The 12,252-nt window shown below is 49.4% G+C and overlaps 4 protein-coding genes across 4 annotated transcripts; 1 reads left to right on the top strand and 3 right to left on the bottom strand.

The window, feature by feature from the left end:
- Nucleotides 1–1,350: 1,350 nt before the first annotated feature.
- On the bottom strand, nt 1,351–3,747 carry K441DRAFT_610842 (GABA permease). Its single transcript, XM_067645550.1, has 4 exons — nt 3,396–3,747; nt 3,029–3,325; nt 2,115–2,957; nt 1,351–2,049 (listed from the first exon to the last, which is right to left on the bottom strand). The coding sequence occupies exons 1-4, from the start codon at nt 3,499–3,501 to the stop codon at nt 1,703–1,705; spliced, it is 1,593 nt and encodes a 530-aa protein (XP_067504284.1). The 5' UTR covers nt 3,502–3,747; the 3' UTR covers nt 1,351–1,702.
- Nucleotides 3,748–6,278: 2,531 nt separating this feature from the next.
- Nucleotides 6,279–7,748, bottom strand: K441DRAFT_559411 (FAD/NAD(P)-binding domain-containing protein; the record flags this gene model as incomplete). The annotated part of the gene is made up of 2 exons (XM_067643452.1): nt 6,279–7,152; nt 7,222–7,748. The coding sequence occupies 2 exons, from the start codon at nt 7,746–7,748 to the stop codon at nt 6,279–6,281; spliced, it is 1,401 nt and encodes a 466-aa protein (XP_067504283.1).
- Nucleotides 7,749–8,218: 470 nt separating this feature from the next.
- K441DRAFT_610837 (uncharacterized protein) lies at nt 8,219–10,073 on the top strand. The gene is made up of 6 exons (XM_067645549.1): nt 8,219–8,794; nt 8,848–8,932; nt 8,986–9,079; nt 9,138–9,379; nt 9,435–9,559; nt 9,605–10,073. The coding sequence occupies exons 1-6, from the start codon at nt 8,327–8,329 to the stop codon at nt 9,617–9,619; spliced, it is 1,029 nt and encodes a 342-aa protein (XP_067504282.1). The 5' UTR covers nt 8,219–8,326; the 3' UTR covers nt 9,620–10,073.
- K441DRAFT_659680 (MFS general substrate transporter) lies at nt 9,499–11,749 on the bottom strand. Its single transcript, XM_067648577.1, has 8 exons — nt 11,479–11,749; nt 11,307–11,420; nt 11,116–11,248; nt 10,700–11,066; nt 10,452–10,653; nt 10,178–10,398; nt 9,606–10,125; nt 9,499–9,560 (listed from the first exon to the last, which is right to left on the bottom strand). Exons 1-7 carry the CDS (start codon nt 11,717–11,719, stop codon nt 9,991–9,993), a joined length of 1,413 nt encoding a protein of 470 aa, XP_067504281.1. The 5' UTR covers nt 11,720–11,749; the 3' UTR covers nt 9,499–9,560; nt 9,606–9,990.
- Nucleotides 11,750–12,252: the final 503 nt, after the last annotated feature.

Raw genomic sequence — 12,252 nt, 5'->3', positions numbered from 1 at the left:
AAATTAAGCTCTACTAGATCTAGACCTACCCCTAAAGGTTTTTAATATATTTATTAGTAGCTCCTTCCTATATAGCTTCTAAAAGCCTTATAGTAGCTTCCTAATATCTATCTTAAAGATAATTAATTTAGGGCTTTTAACTTTTTAACCTTAGCCTTATAGAAGCTTTAGCTATAAAGGTAGTATTAGTATTAGTAGCTAGTATAGATTTCCTAACAAGGCTTAGGTTTTAGGTTAGTAGTTAGGTTAGATTACCTAAAGGGGTAGGCCTACTTAGCTTATAAGTAGTCTATATATCGCTACTATACTAATTATAGGCCAGTGGTCTTCTAGGAGGGTTTTAGTTAGGTCCCTAGTTAAATATATTAGTATATTTCTCTAGTATTTCTAGCTTAGAGGAAGATCTTAAAGTTACCTCTAGCACTTAATCTTCTAATTAGCCTAGGTAGGGCTAAAGGGGCTTTAGTTGCTTTCTAGTAGTGTTATAACCCTTATAAAGGGTATCTTTTTTTTTTAGCGGTAATTATAGGTGTATAAAAGTCTTTAAGCTCCTAGAGCATCTAGGTATTAGGGCTTATTCGGCCGTCTTACCTAGAGGGTTATATTATTACAATCTCTAGCTATTAAAGGGACCTTTTTGTCTTGGCGTAATAGCTTTCTATAAAGTGCCCATGGAGTTTCCATTTAGGTTATCGCGAGATTTTAGGGGAGGATAGTAGTTATAAACAAAAGATATAAACAAATAATTTGGTCCTTAAAGCCAACTGCCCTTCTAAAAAGGAGTAGGAAGGATTTAAATGTGAGGGGACTTTATAGACAGGGGGCTATAAGGCACAATTGTAGGAACAGGATAGATTGGTGAGAGAGACGAATCCTTAAGGAGGTAAGGCCTCTGGGATCGTGGAGACTATATACTACGGGCACGTGCCTCCGGCACGTAACCGGCGACCATCCGAGGGGCGTCCGGGGGTTGTCCTGAGGGCAACCCGAGGTGTCCCGCAATAATATCCCTTACACTATTGTTCTATCAATTGGACTCCCCATCCACATCCTCACCTCACACCTTATCTGGAGGCTTGCCGAACGGTCGACTCAATTATAGATTTAAATGAGCCACGGTAGTAGCCGCCACTAATTATAAAACGGGCGACACTAGGGGGCGCATAGATTAAATAGATATGATATGGAGCCGATTTGCAACCGAACGTACCCTGAATAATTTTCAGATTTTATGAGTATACATAAGGTGGGTCTGTGCATAAGCTGATCAAAGCGTCTACCGCTCCAGGCGCAAGGCCCTCTTAAATATCAATAACAGGCGCAACACTGAGAAACAACACTTCCCTTAACAGCGACGTAGAAGCTTGTACATTAGTTGCACTGCGTTTTCAATCCAAGGGACTTCAACTAATTAGTCGAGTCTTTTTCTATACCTAAACAGCCCTGGAAGTCTAAGCCATCTATATCTGAACCAAATCATTCTTGAAGAATCAATGTACGGAAAACTGCCCTCAGAAATGCCCCAGATATCCAATTTCGCTGAAAACTATACATCGCATTATTTACGGGGCTCGGCACGACTTTGAGATCGCACCTAGTCATGGGTGCAGATGGTGACAGGGATAAAACTGGAGACGCCCCTTCTTAGTGCTCTGCAAGGAAGTGTAGAGAGGCACCCATGAGCTGTGGCCTACTGGCGACCTTAAGCGCTCTCCTCTGGCGCGTAATCCGGCCTCGCATCGTTTCTTAAATGTATCAGACGGCCCGCCTGTGGCCCCGCGAACTGTGCTCTTCCGGTTGTCAGCCATGTGACGAGGCTTATGAACATCACAACGCTGATAGCAGCACAGGTATAGTTCATGGTCTCACGGTTGACCGGTTTGAGGGCGGGAAAATTGAACGAGATACATGCGAAAGCCAGAAAGAGGAAGCCAACTATATTGAGGGGCAAGCTGTATCGTCCGAGAGAGTAAGGGCCTTCAAGCCGAGTGTGTTGGCCCACCAAGCGGGAGAGGATCCGAGCAATGAGGGGCATTGCATATGAGAGATCTAGAATCATTTGTAATTAGTGGGAAGCTGCGAATCTACATTCAAAAATTAGAAGTCACACTCACAGAATCCAGCCGTGGAGATGGAAATAATTGTGTTGAACCCAGTTAAAGTGCCAAAATAGATAGAATTCAGCGCAAGCTGAACGGTTGCCGCCACGAGGATCGCGTAGACCGGAACCTTCTTCTTTGGTTCTACTTTGTTGAGTAGAGATGAGAAAGGCAGACCATTATCCCTAGCGAAGGCGAAAATCACGCGCGAGCCTTCTGCCATAAGAGAGAACGCACAAAAGACGCCAAGTAAAGGAAAAAGAGCAGCTAGGGCAGAAGCGCCGTGTATGGAATGAGTAGAATCATAGAAGATTTGAAGGATAGGTAACCCCGTCGGAGTGGTAGCTGTCGTTTCAATATCTCCAATGCAGAAACACAAAGTGACAAGGAAAATAAATCCGGTGATAGCACCAATATAAACAGCCAGAACGATGGCCTTCGGTGCATCTTTGCGAGCATTCTTCATTTCCTCCGTCATATGTGCTGGTGCATCGTAACAACACATTCCAAATGCGCTTTGCAGAATTCCAAGAATGGCCGCATAAGAGTTATTGAACCCCGTGAAGTTTTGAAAGTCCTTGAAAACGAAACTTGCTGGTTGCTTATGGTTGTTGCAAGCAAGGATGGTGACCACGATTGTAACAAAAGAGAAAATGTTGAGGAGAAGAACCCCGCGGGATATTCTATCTAGAAGATGGGGGAGCCAGATATTTAGGCAGGTGGCCATGAGACAAACTAGGTAGGCCGCAAGAACAGTGTGCCATCTCTTAATTGTATAGCCGGGATGTTGAAACGTGCTTATACCCAAGACGAAATTGGCGGTGACGAAGTTGTTCACAGCTCCCATGGCTAGCATTCCTATCCACAGCAATCAGCATAAGAATAAGGTCTGACAGATCCCGATCTGTCGGAAACTGCCCGCTACTAACCGGTAAGCATAAACCAACCGCAGATGTAAGATAAGCCTCGGGCCCATTGCCTTGGTGCTAGGATAGCTACCCAAGAGTATTGGCCGCCAGCAACGGGATATGCGCTACACATCTCCGCCATAGAGTAAGCGACAGCTAGCGTAACAATGCAAATGCCAATCCAGCTCCAGATCATCACTGGCGGGCCCCCAGTTCCTATGCCAACAATAAGAACACCACCCAAAGCCGCCCAGCTCGTAACGATGCTGAAACTGAATCCAATCATGCCGAGTAGACCAAAGCTGCGTTTGAGCTCTACTCAATGTACAACACCGGTTAGTAGGGTGTTGCTTCTTGCAATTAATGAGTTAAAATAAAATAAGCCAACCTTTCTGATACCCGAGCCCCTCAAGAATAGCATCGTCGCTTGCGCTATCGTCAAACACCACCTCTGTCCTTGTCGCCTTTTCTATCTTTGGTGGGATGGTAGTCATGTCGTTTACAGTCGCTCAATAGTAGGATAGAGTGTGGTGCAAGATAGCTTGAAGCTTTAATCACAGCATACAATGAAAGGATATAAGCTACGGCTTTAATGCAACAAGAATGGACAGAGGTGCATCTTGCAAAGCTGCCAAACGACCTTCCTTTTTAAGTGATAGATGGACATGGTTCTGGCTAGGGCTGTGCTGTAGACAAAATCGTCAGTGCGGTCGCTGGTTGCCTGCTAAGTTTGGTGCGTGTAAGAAGGCTGAATCTGTTGTTGGATGGCTGGAATTCTTTCGAGCTAGCTATCGATGACAACATGTTCTCAAAGCTTTTGCTGGCAGCGCCACACAAGGCTGTCAGGCGAAAAATTTCAACTCCCGCAGAAATATGAGAGGCGTGCAGAATCAGATAGGCTTTTCATTGGGTGAGTGGCAAGGCCGCATATTCGGCCCCCTGCATAAGGTTCACTAAAAGGTGGTTGGCCGCCCTAACACCAATTCGAACTGCACCTCTGCTGACATGGGTTTGGTGAAAACTTCAGCGTCGCGCTGTAGCGGAATCCAAAGATGATATCCCGCACAGATGACTCTCCACGCCAACTATTCCTTGCTTCAGCTGCAGCCTTGTTGCCTTTTCCAGAGTATCATATGTCCTTTTGGTCGCCGAGATTCTAACCGTGTGGTGTAATTGGCAGTGTTGCAAATACGGCAGCCAGCTAAAGTTGCCAAGCTTGATGCACAGTCTAGGGTGGAAGTCAAACGATGCGATCAGATAGATCACCTGCACCCGCCGTGCTCTAACAAAAGTCGATGCCCTCCTGCAGCCAGCACAAGGCTGAGCTGAGCAACCCGGGGTGCGTCATCGATTTGTCCTGTTGCTGTGTGCCTTGCCACCCCTATCGCTGTGAGAATCAGGTCATACTTAACTCAGGGCGGCAAACGAAGGTGCGATGGAGCTTTGATGCGCGTTGTGCATATATCACAACGCACTTATCGTTGAGCGAATTTTCCTCGGTCTGACAACTGAGACCTCTAACCGGGTGGACATTAAATTAATGACGAGAGGCATGCACCACCATCTACATCTCAAGTTACTAAAATTCCAACGGTTACCGCACAATTAAAGAATAGCTGGCTGTCAGGACCTATTTTTTAATCATTGTTAATTATACCATTTCGCTGTATGAATGACTACTAATTTTTGCTCTTATGGTAATTGCCATATCCATTACTTGCTAATATCAATGCTATAGGTTGACTTTTTTATTTACGATCTTGCCAGCACTATCACTGATAACGACGGGAGCGAGCAACTTCTTTGCCCCGGTGGCTCCGAAAACAACGAAACGCATTCCAAACCAAATAATGATAAAAAAATATTAGAACAGCAAAAACTATTACAACTAAAAACCCACATGCAGAGCCAGAACCCTCCCAAAGCCCACCACGATCCTCCCTAGCAGCCTCCCTTTCACTCTCCTCGTCACACCAGCCATTTCCAGTCCCTCCTGCTCCTGCTCCTCAAGGGATCGTCTTCCCCGAACTACCCCTCCTCACAATCCCCTCCTGATCCAAATGCGCCCACTGCGCGCATAGCTTCTCCTTCCCTTTACCCGCGCTTGCCGCACTCGAGTTCTGCTGCGAGCCGAGCCACGGCATGCGCGCACGCTGCGCAGACGTGAAGCGCGCCGAGTCGAGCGGCCAGAAGGACTTCCAGGGCTGCGCCTTTGTGGTTGTGGAGCGGGCGCGGATGAAAGTGCGGCTTGGGGCTTGAGCGGAGATGCTAAGGAGGAGGGAGGTCAGCGAGGTGGGTGTTGCGAGCTAGAGGAAGGAGAAGGGGACGTACAGGGCCATGAAAGGAGATGTAGGTGGCATTGTGGTGTCTGCGTTTAAGGTCTCTGGTTAATCGGAGCTGCGTTGTTCTCGGTGCTTCTTCGCTTGATACTGTCGTGCTTGCTGGGATAGAAGTCGTCTGGCTGAGGAAGACGGGAAGCTGGCCGATTCTGCGAACTTCACGGTTGCATTATAGACCTTCCCGCGCCCCGCTTCTCTAGCCTTCGCATGGGTTGGGGCTGCGGCGATGCTATTGGGGCGTTGTCGCAGTCTCGAGAATGACGCGAATGCAGCGATGCACCTGAATGCCCTGCATGATTGCACAGAGATAAGAAAACCGCTTCAACTGACGGCAGGAAGGAGTATAAGTGGCTGAAATATCGCAAGGCATTGTGGGTAGGCGACTGGAGCCGCGCCGCTTGGGGGTGGACACGAAATCTATTCAAATACCTAGTAAAAATCTCGAGCGTGTGCTTGTGTCTTTCCAAGTCCTGCTATATGCCTCCCTTCTTCCTAGAAATGAGCATAATTGAAACTGATTTTGGCAACCCAGCTATTTCAGTCCCACAATACATAGGTCGTGCTGCTTGCCCAACTAATCAGCTACTTCGTATGTAGTGTAGCCTACATCGGGCTCGCCCTCCTCTTTCGTTTGGATGCATCCAGTGATGGCCTTGCAATGCTCGACCGGTGTGAAGCAGTCAAAGCGCGACTGGTGGCGGTTGAAGATCGTACGTGGGGTCGGGTTGTCGAAGTCCATAATACGGCTCTGCTGATACCAACCACTACCGAAGGCTAGTGTGCTGGTATTACGTACGGCTGCTGCAGGCCGCCCAGGGTTCAAGAATATAGCCAAAGAAAAGAGAGCTCAAATGCAAAAAAGGCCTGTTTGAAGGGCGATAACTTCGGAAATGCAATCTAATATTTATTTACCATTTTTTTCATTCCTTATCTTAGTTGTCGCGCGAATCTCCCGATTCTTCGTCTGCCTTAGGGAAGCCGAAGTTTGAGAGATCTACAGAAGGTGATTGCCCTGTGATGAGCTCGGAAACGACTTTACCGCTTGCTGGTCCTAATGCGAACCCGTCTAAGTAATGTCCGGTGCTTACGAAGACACCTCCCGCCACGTCACTATCATCACCTACCGGCCGAGCAGCGATTGGAGAGCTATGCTCCTGCAGCTTTGTTTTGGAGGGGAAGAGATCATCCCACGCCGCCTTGGCCATGATCGGGAGATTGGTAGTCAGGCGAGGGAGAAGTGCCCTCCCTGATCCCACAGCCTGAACTGTTTCGCCCAATCCGAGTGCTAGGAATTCTCTCGTATTCTGCTCGATGATATCCGTGACATGGCTAGGGGACGTGACTTTGTCTGGCGTATCTGGGATATCGCTAAGATCAACGAAGCCGCCTGCGGCATAGAATTCGCCGTCCAAAAACGACGACATATGGATGTCCAAGTCCTCGGAATCAGCGCTGAGCCAGATCTGCTGGCAGCTGCCCTTGGTACCGGCCTCAGACCGTCTCGGCTTCTTAATTTTGAGGCGTATCCAGTCTTGCGCCGGTTGCTGCTCCGTAGAAGGGATGCGCAACCGGCTACTCGGGAACAGTGTCGAGAAGACTTTCTCGGACCATGAGCCGGCTGATATGACGATGTTTTTGCAAGGAATATTCATGGCCTTTTTCGAGCCTTTGTTCAGAACCTTGATCCCAGTCAAAGTGCGCCGAGACGCATCTGTAGCAGCAGAGAGTGCTGTCGTATTGAAGAGGAACCTGACGCCACGGCTTTCACATTCCTTCTGCAGAAACCGGCAGAATTTCGGAGGGTCTCTAGTTACCTGGTTAATGCACCACTACACCTCTAACGGAGGCGCAGAAGGAGGTTGAGATGAGGCTTACAGTCTCGCGCAGTGCGTCTGATTTGCAATTAGCCCTGCCACCCATCCTCTTGGCACTTTCAGCCACGCCGGAAGGTTGGAGATATCCTCGGGCTCTTGCACCGGCCAGGGCAGGTGGGGGTCTGAGGAGTTGAAGCCGTGGGAGGACAGTGCATGCACATCCATCCCACTGTAACCAAAGGTCTCCTTCCCGCTTTGCTGTTCTGCAAGTTGTTGGTACAGCTCGTAAGAAAGCTGGTTTAGAGGTGACAGTTCGTTCTCGACGCCAAAATCACCGATGGCACCTTCGCACTGCCCGCTCGCGCCGACACATGCCTTTGAAGCCGGATCGACAATATAGATGGTTTGCTTGCTCATCTCAGAGAGGCTGTAGGCTGTGGAAAGGCCGATGATGCCCGCTCCGAGAATGACCGTCGAGTCCGCTGCATTGTTGGCCAACAGCGGCTCTTGCACAGGAGGAGCTAGATGGCTCCGACGATAGGTGAAGGCAGGAATTAAGGCAAAGAGGTTCTTGATGAGGCGTGACATTGTCTGCTAATTTTTTTTAGACGTTTTGCGGGACCACAGAAGGAATAGCAGACCCTGGGGGGCCGCTACGCAAGGTGCTGGCAGGATGTTGTATGGGTTGCGTCAGAGTTTACTGTGGCGGCCAAGGAACAGCGACAGTAGCGCCCGCTGAAGCGGCAGTCTGTGTGTGTGATCGTTGGGCACTGTGCAGTAATTAACTTAGCGCCCGCCCGGAGCGAGTTACAAGGGGGTAACACGAACGGGGCAGACGCCCTCCCTGCTAGTATGCCGGCAGAATAATACAACCCAGCCATTTTGCAAGCGTTCGCTTATTTTAAAAACACACTAGCAGGGAGGGCGTCTGCCCCGTTCGTGGTACCCCCTTGTACATTATCGGGGGATTCACTAGCTAGGCCTGAGCCCCCGGCGTAGGCTGGGGGTCACCGCGCGCCCAGCCGGCAACCTCCATAGCGATGCAAAACATAATATCCGCCCACTGCCCGCCTGAAGAGCCTCGACCATATCGATGGCTAAGAATTACCCGTGTACAGGTCATTGAGGAAGGCCTTACGTGCGCAGCCACGACTGGTCTTGTTGCCATGTTCACCCGTACGCTGTCCGTCGCACGAAAGTTCACAATCCCACGCNCATGTCCTAGCGCAGCAACGACAGCGCCCTTGCAAGCACTCTCTCGCTGTTCACGCTCCTCCTCCACCCAATCCAGCTTCTACTATCTGCGTCCACTCCCAGAGTACAATAACACGAAACCGTACTACATCAACCTTCCGCCGTGGGCCATACCTGACGGGCGGAACACCAACGAAGAGTCCGCGGCGTATGACCTCACCGTCTCCGACCTGCGTGGCCGCGAGGCTGGGTTTACACTTGACAAAAATGGTTTTCAGATCGTAAGGGAGACGCAGGCGGGGAATGACACGGTGGTCTGCAGCTTTCCGTGGGAGCTGCGATGGGACACTGAGGCAGTGAGGAGGGCTGTTGCACCAGCCGTCGAACGATTTCTACGGAACTTCCTTGGTGCTGAGACAGCGATAACGTTCTCTTTTCGGGTGAGTCTGCTCGCCACGATTGTTGCTTGACCCACGTCGAATGATAATGATAGACGCGACGAAGGGACGCGCAGTTTCCTGTTCTACCAAGAGGTAGCGATCCGAATATTCCACAGCCTGTTCAAGGCGTTCATGTGGGTAAGTGGGGAACTATTAGCTGGCCGACTTAGTGAAACTGAAGGTGAGCGTAGACTTTACGCCCGAACACTCGCGCATCATAGCAAAAGCGCTGAGTGCCAGGAACAACATCCCCAACTTGCACAATAGAAGGTGGGGGATCATCAGGCGAGTTGGCTCCTGGTAGGGGAAAAATTCCTGAGATCGACTCTAATATTCCGAAAAGTGTTTGGAGGCCGCTATTCGGACCTCTACAGGACTGGCCTCTTGGAGTATTGGACTATACTTCACTCGATGTCGCCAACGACTTGATAGCCTCTGACAACATCTATCCATATGAGATAAAAGAGAATTACAACGTATTCTATAACCCCAAACATCACTGGTGTTATCTGAGCGACCATGAACCCAATGAGCTCCTTCTATTCAAAGCTTTTGACACGGAACGAAGCCCTGGTGTGGCAAGAGGTGAGTTGATGGGACCGCATCGATTTTGTGCACTACTTACGGTGTTTATCGACAGTATGCCCGCACGCTGCATTCTCACATCCAGATACACCGTCTGACGCGCGGCCGAGAGAAAGCGTGGAATGCCTTAGTCTAGTAATTTATCCCGAAGGCAGCGCGAAGCAATATGAGAACGAGGAGGTTAGTCTAACTAAACTACCTATGTCCGCTACTAACACTGCCAAGGATTTACCTTCTTGACTTCCCCGCGTGCGAGCTACTTGAACCTCTAGTTGATGGGTGATCTGAGGTATCCCTCGAAACATAACTTCAAGTCCTGTATAGTCTCGGAATCCGGAAGAGCATCCTACTGCCAACCCCCTATTTAGTCGGGCACTGCTTTTTGCGGTAGTAGTGATGGTGGAGAAGTAACCTGCCAAGCTCATACAAATGTTTAGGAGGCATTGAAAATATATATAGCTCACGAGTCTCTCAATTTAGAGTTCCCATCCAGAGTCTACTTTTGTTCCAAATAATTCAAGTAAAACCGTATGAAATAGGCTCTGTTGGGACATTCATGATATCTCCCACTTTGATACAAAAGCGACCTTAGCATTCATATATTAATAAGACTAATCCTCTTCCTCCTCTCCGGTAGTAGCCAGCAAAGGCGAATGCTCGCGACTCGCATTCCGAACCATACTTGGATCTGTGGTCGGCGGGTATGGCAGCAAAACAGCCAGAATCAGTGCCGCAAGATAGAACAACTGTAATGCGTATGAGTCTTCCTTACAATACAGCGTGTGATTGAGATCCTACCCCTGAGATAATAAATGGCAAAGCCAACCAGTCTCCACCAATATCCAGTCCTCTGGCCCATAAAATCTCGATCAGCGGGCTTCCGGCCATATGCACGAAAGCGTCTAGAATAGAAATGAGAGTATAGAGCCGTGCAGTATCGTGGACTGGATCAATGTGTCCGGATATGTAAGCCAGCACAGGGGCACGCGTGTTGAAGCCGATAGCAAAAATCACGAGCGCTTCAGCTGGGGTTAGAGTCGGCGAAAGCAAGTTGCACAGCGAGAGGACTCACCGAATACGAATGCACCTATGCTGGCGGATACTGCGATGAGGAGCACGCCGGCGGCCAGCGCGAATATGATAGCCCGCAGAACGAGGACATTGAAGCGCGCTGGGCGGAGAGACCATCGTCGGCGAAGCATGTCCGTTAGGAACGTCAGCGCTACGAAGAGGATTAGACTGACACCCGGGATAATCGAGAGAAGTTTCGCGGCCTGCGGGGTTTAGTGACTGGGGAAATTATGGGAAGTGGTTAAGAACCTTCTCAATAGCCCAGCTAAATCGCACTGAAATAAATGGAATCAGGATTTGTAGAGTGTTGTATCTAAATTGCAGCAAGAAATCCACAACCAAGCCAAGTGCGACAGCTTTGTTAGTGAAAAAGCGCATGTACGAGAACGGGTTGGTGTTGGACTCTGTGAAGTTTGAGGGAAAAGCTGCGTCGCTGGCCTGTTTGAGCGGCAGGGTTTCTGGCATCATTGCGATGCACGGAAAGATCATAAAAAGTGAGATACCACAGATAAGGTAGGGAAGCCACAGAGAATGTCGCAGTAAGACAGACGCAAGTTGAGGCGCGATAATCTCGACGCCGAACTTAAAGGCAGAGACGACGTAGAGAATTTGACTCCTATAGTTTGCAGTCAGGACATATCCCCAATCCTGCGAATCGGATATACCGGTTTTCATCTGTAGATAGATCTGAAGCCATAGTCATGTAAAGCGCGATAGCAACAAATGGCCCTCCTCCAACACAACGACAAAGAGCAGTCAGCCATGCGAGTTCCAGAGGCAACGAATCCCAAAAATTGCCTAAGATTCTACGGATCAGGGCTCTAAGCCAGGAGGACGGCTTGAGGGGAACACCGACATGTAACAAACACCCAAGCGAGGCCACAGATCATGCCAAATACAGCGAGAGACAGGACTCTGCGACGGCCAAATTTATCTGCTAAATCACCGAAGAAAGTTCCTAAGAGCAGCACTAGGTGCTAATGAGCAGACGTACGACATACGGACATAGCACCGAACGTCATATTCACCTGGAAGTGTGGTCCAAAAGCTATACCAGCCTCGAATGAATGCTAGGCGGTCTTGCACAACGCCAATTTTGCACAGCGTCTCGTCTACCGGGAGATTCGTATCTCCAGCTCGTGCATAGTGCTGATGGCAGATAGCATTCTCGAGAAGACGAATAGTAGCAGGATATTGGATTCCTTCTTCAATGTAATAGAAAAGCACAATTAGGAGGACGTAACACAGCGTTGGAAGCTTTGCATGCATCATGTTTTGGCCATGTTCTAAGCCGCATGCCCCGTGGAAAAGATGGCCTCTGTTTTCAACACGGACTAAATCTCTAATTTAAGTAAGCCAAGCTTGCTTACCGCGTGGGGAGGTGGCTTTGACCAAGGAAGGGTCCGCGGCGGGGTGGGGCACGTCACTTTCGCATTCGGCCTGCAGTGCTCAGGCAGGCAGCTTGCGCGATTTCGGCGATAAGGACCGCTAGAACCATGGCCGTTCCCGCACCCAATTAACCTTCACTTCAGCCTAGAGGAAAAATGAGGCAACGTAAAGGCAGCGCGACGCTTGGACCGGAAGGCTGTGCAGATCACGTCCTTCAGCCAATCCATTCTTAAAGCCTCCTTTGGGCTGTTGCTTTGGGCAAGACCTACACAAGCCGTTATAAAACGATGTTAGGCTCCGAGGCCGTTCGTAGTGCTGTGCCGCATTGCCAAAGCCTGCCCGGCACGAGTCTATGTATCACCTACACAAGCGGCCTCCCCTTATAACCCCTGATCCTACTCTCCAGATCACAT

The sequence above is a fragment of the Cenococcum geophilum genome, assembly GCF_001692895.1.
Source record: "Cenococcum geophilum 1.58 unplaced genomic scaffold K441scaffold_20, whole genome shotgun sequence".
Lineage (NCBI taxonomy): Eukaryota > Fungi > Ascomycota > Dothideomycetes > Gloniales > Gloniaceae > Cenococcum > Cenococcum geophilum.
This window is presented reverse-complemented; position numbering and strand designations above follow the sequence as displayed.

Bases quoted from the DNA above. Each gene is read 5' to 3' on its own strand.
- K441DRAFT_610842 (XM_067645550.1), bottom strand. From the start codon at position 3,501: ATGACTACCATCCCACCAAAGATAGAAAAGGCGACAAGGACAGAGGTG. The intron at 2,958-3,028 runs GTTAGTAGCGGG...TGCTGTGGATAG, and splicing joins CGGTTGGTTTATGCTTACCG to GAATGCTAGCCATGGGAGCT. The intron at 2,050-2,114 runs GTGAGTGTGACT...AAATGATTCTAG, and splicing joins CATCTCCACGGCTGGATTCT to ATCTCTCATATGCAATGCCC.
- K441DRAFT_659680 (XM_067648577.1), bottom strand. From the start codon at position 11,719: ATGCATGCAAAGCTTCCAACGCTGTGTTACGTCCTCCTAATTGTGCTT. The intron at 11,067-11,115 runs GTATATCCGATT...TGCAAACTATAG, and splicing joins CTATCTACAGATGAAAACCG to GAGTCAAATTCTCTACGTCG. The intron at 10,399-10,451 runs GTGAGTCCTCTC...CCCCAGCTGAAG, and splicing joins CATAGGTGCATTCGTATTCG to CGCTCGTGATTTTTGCTATC.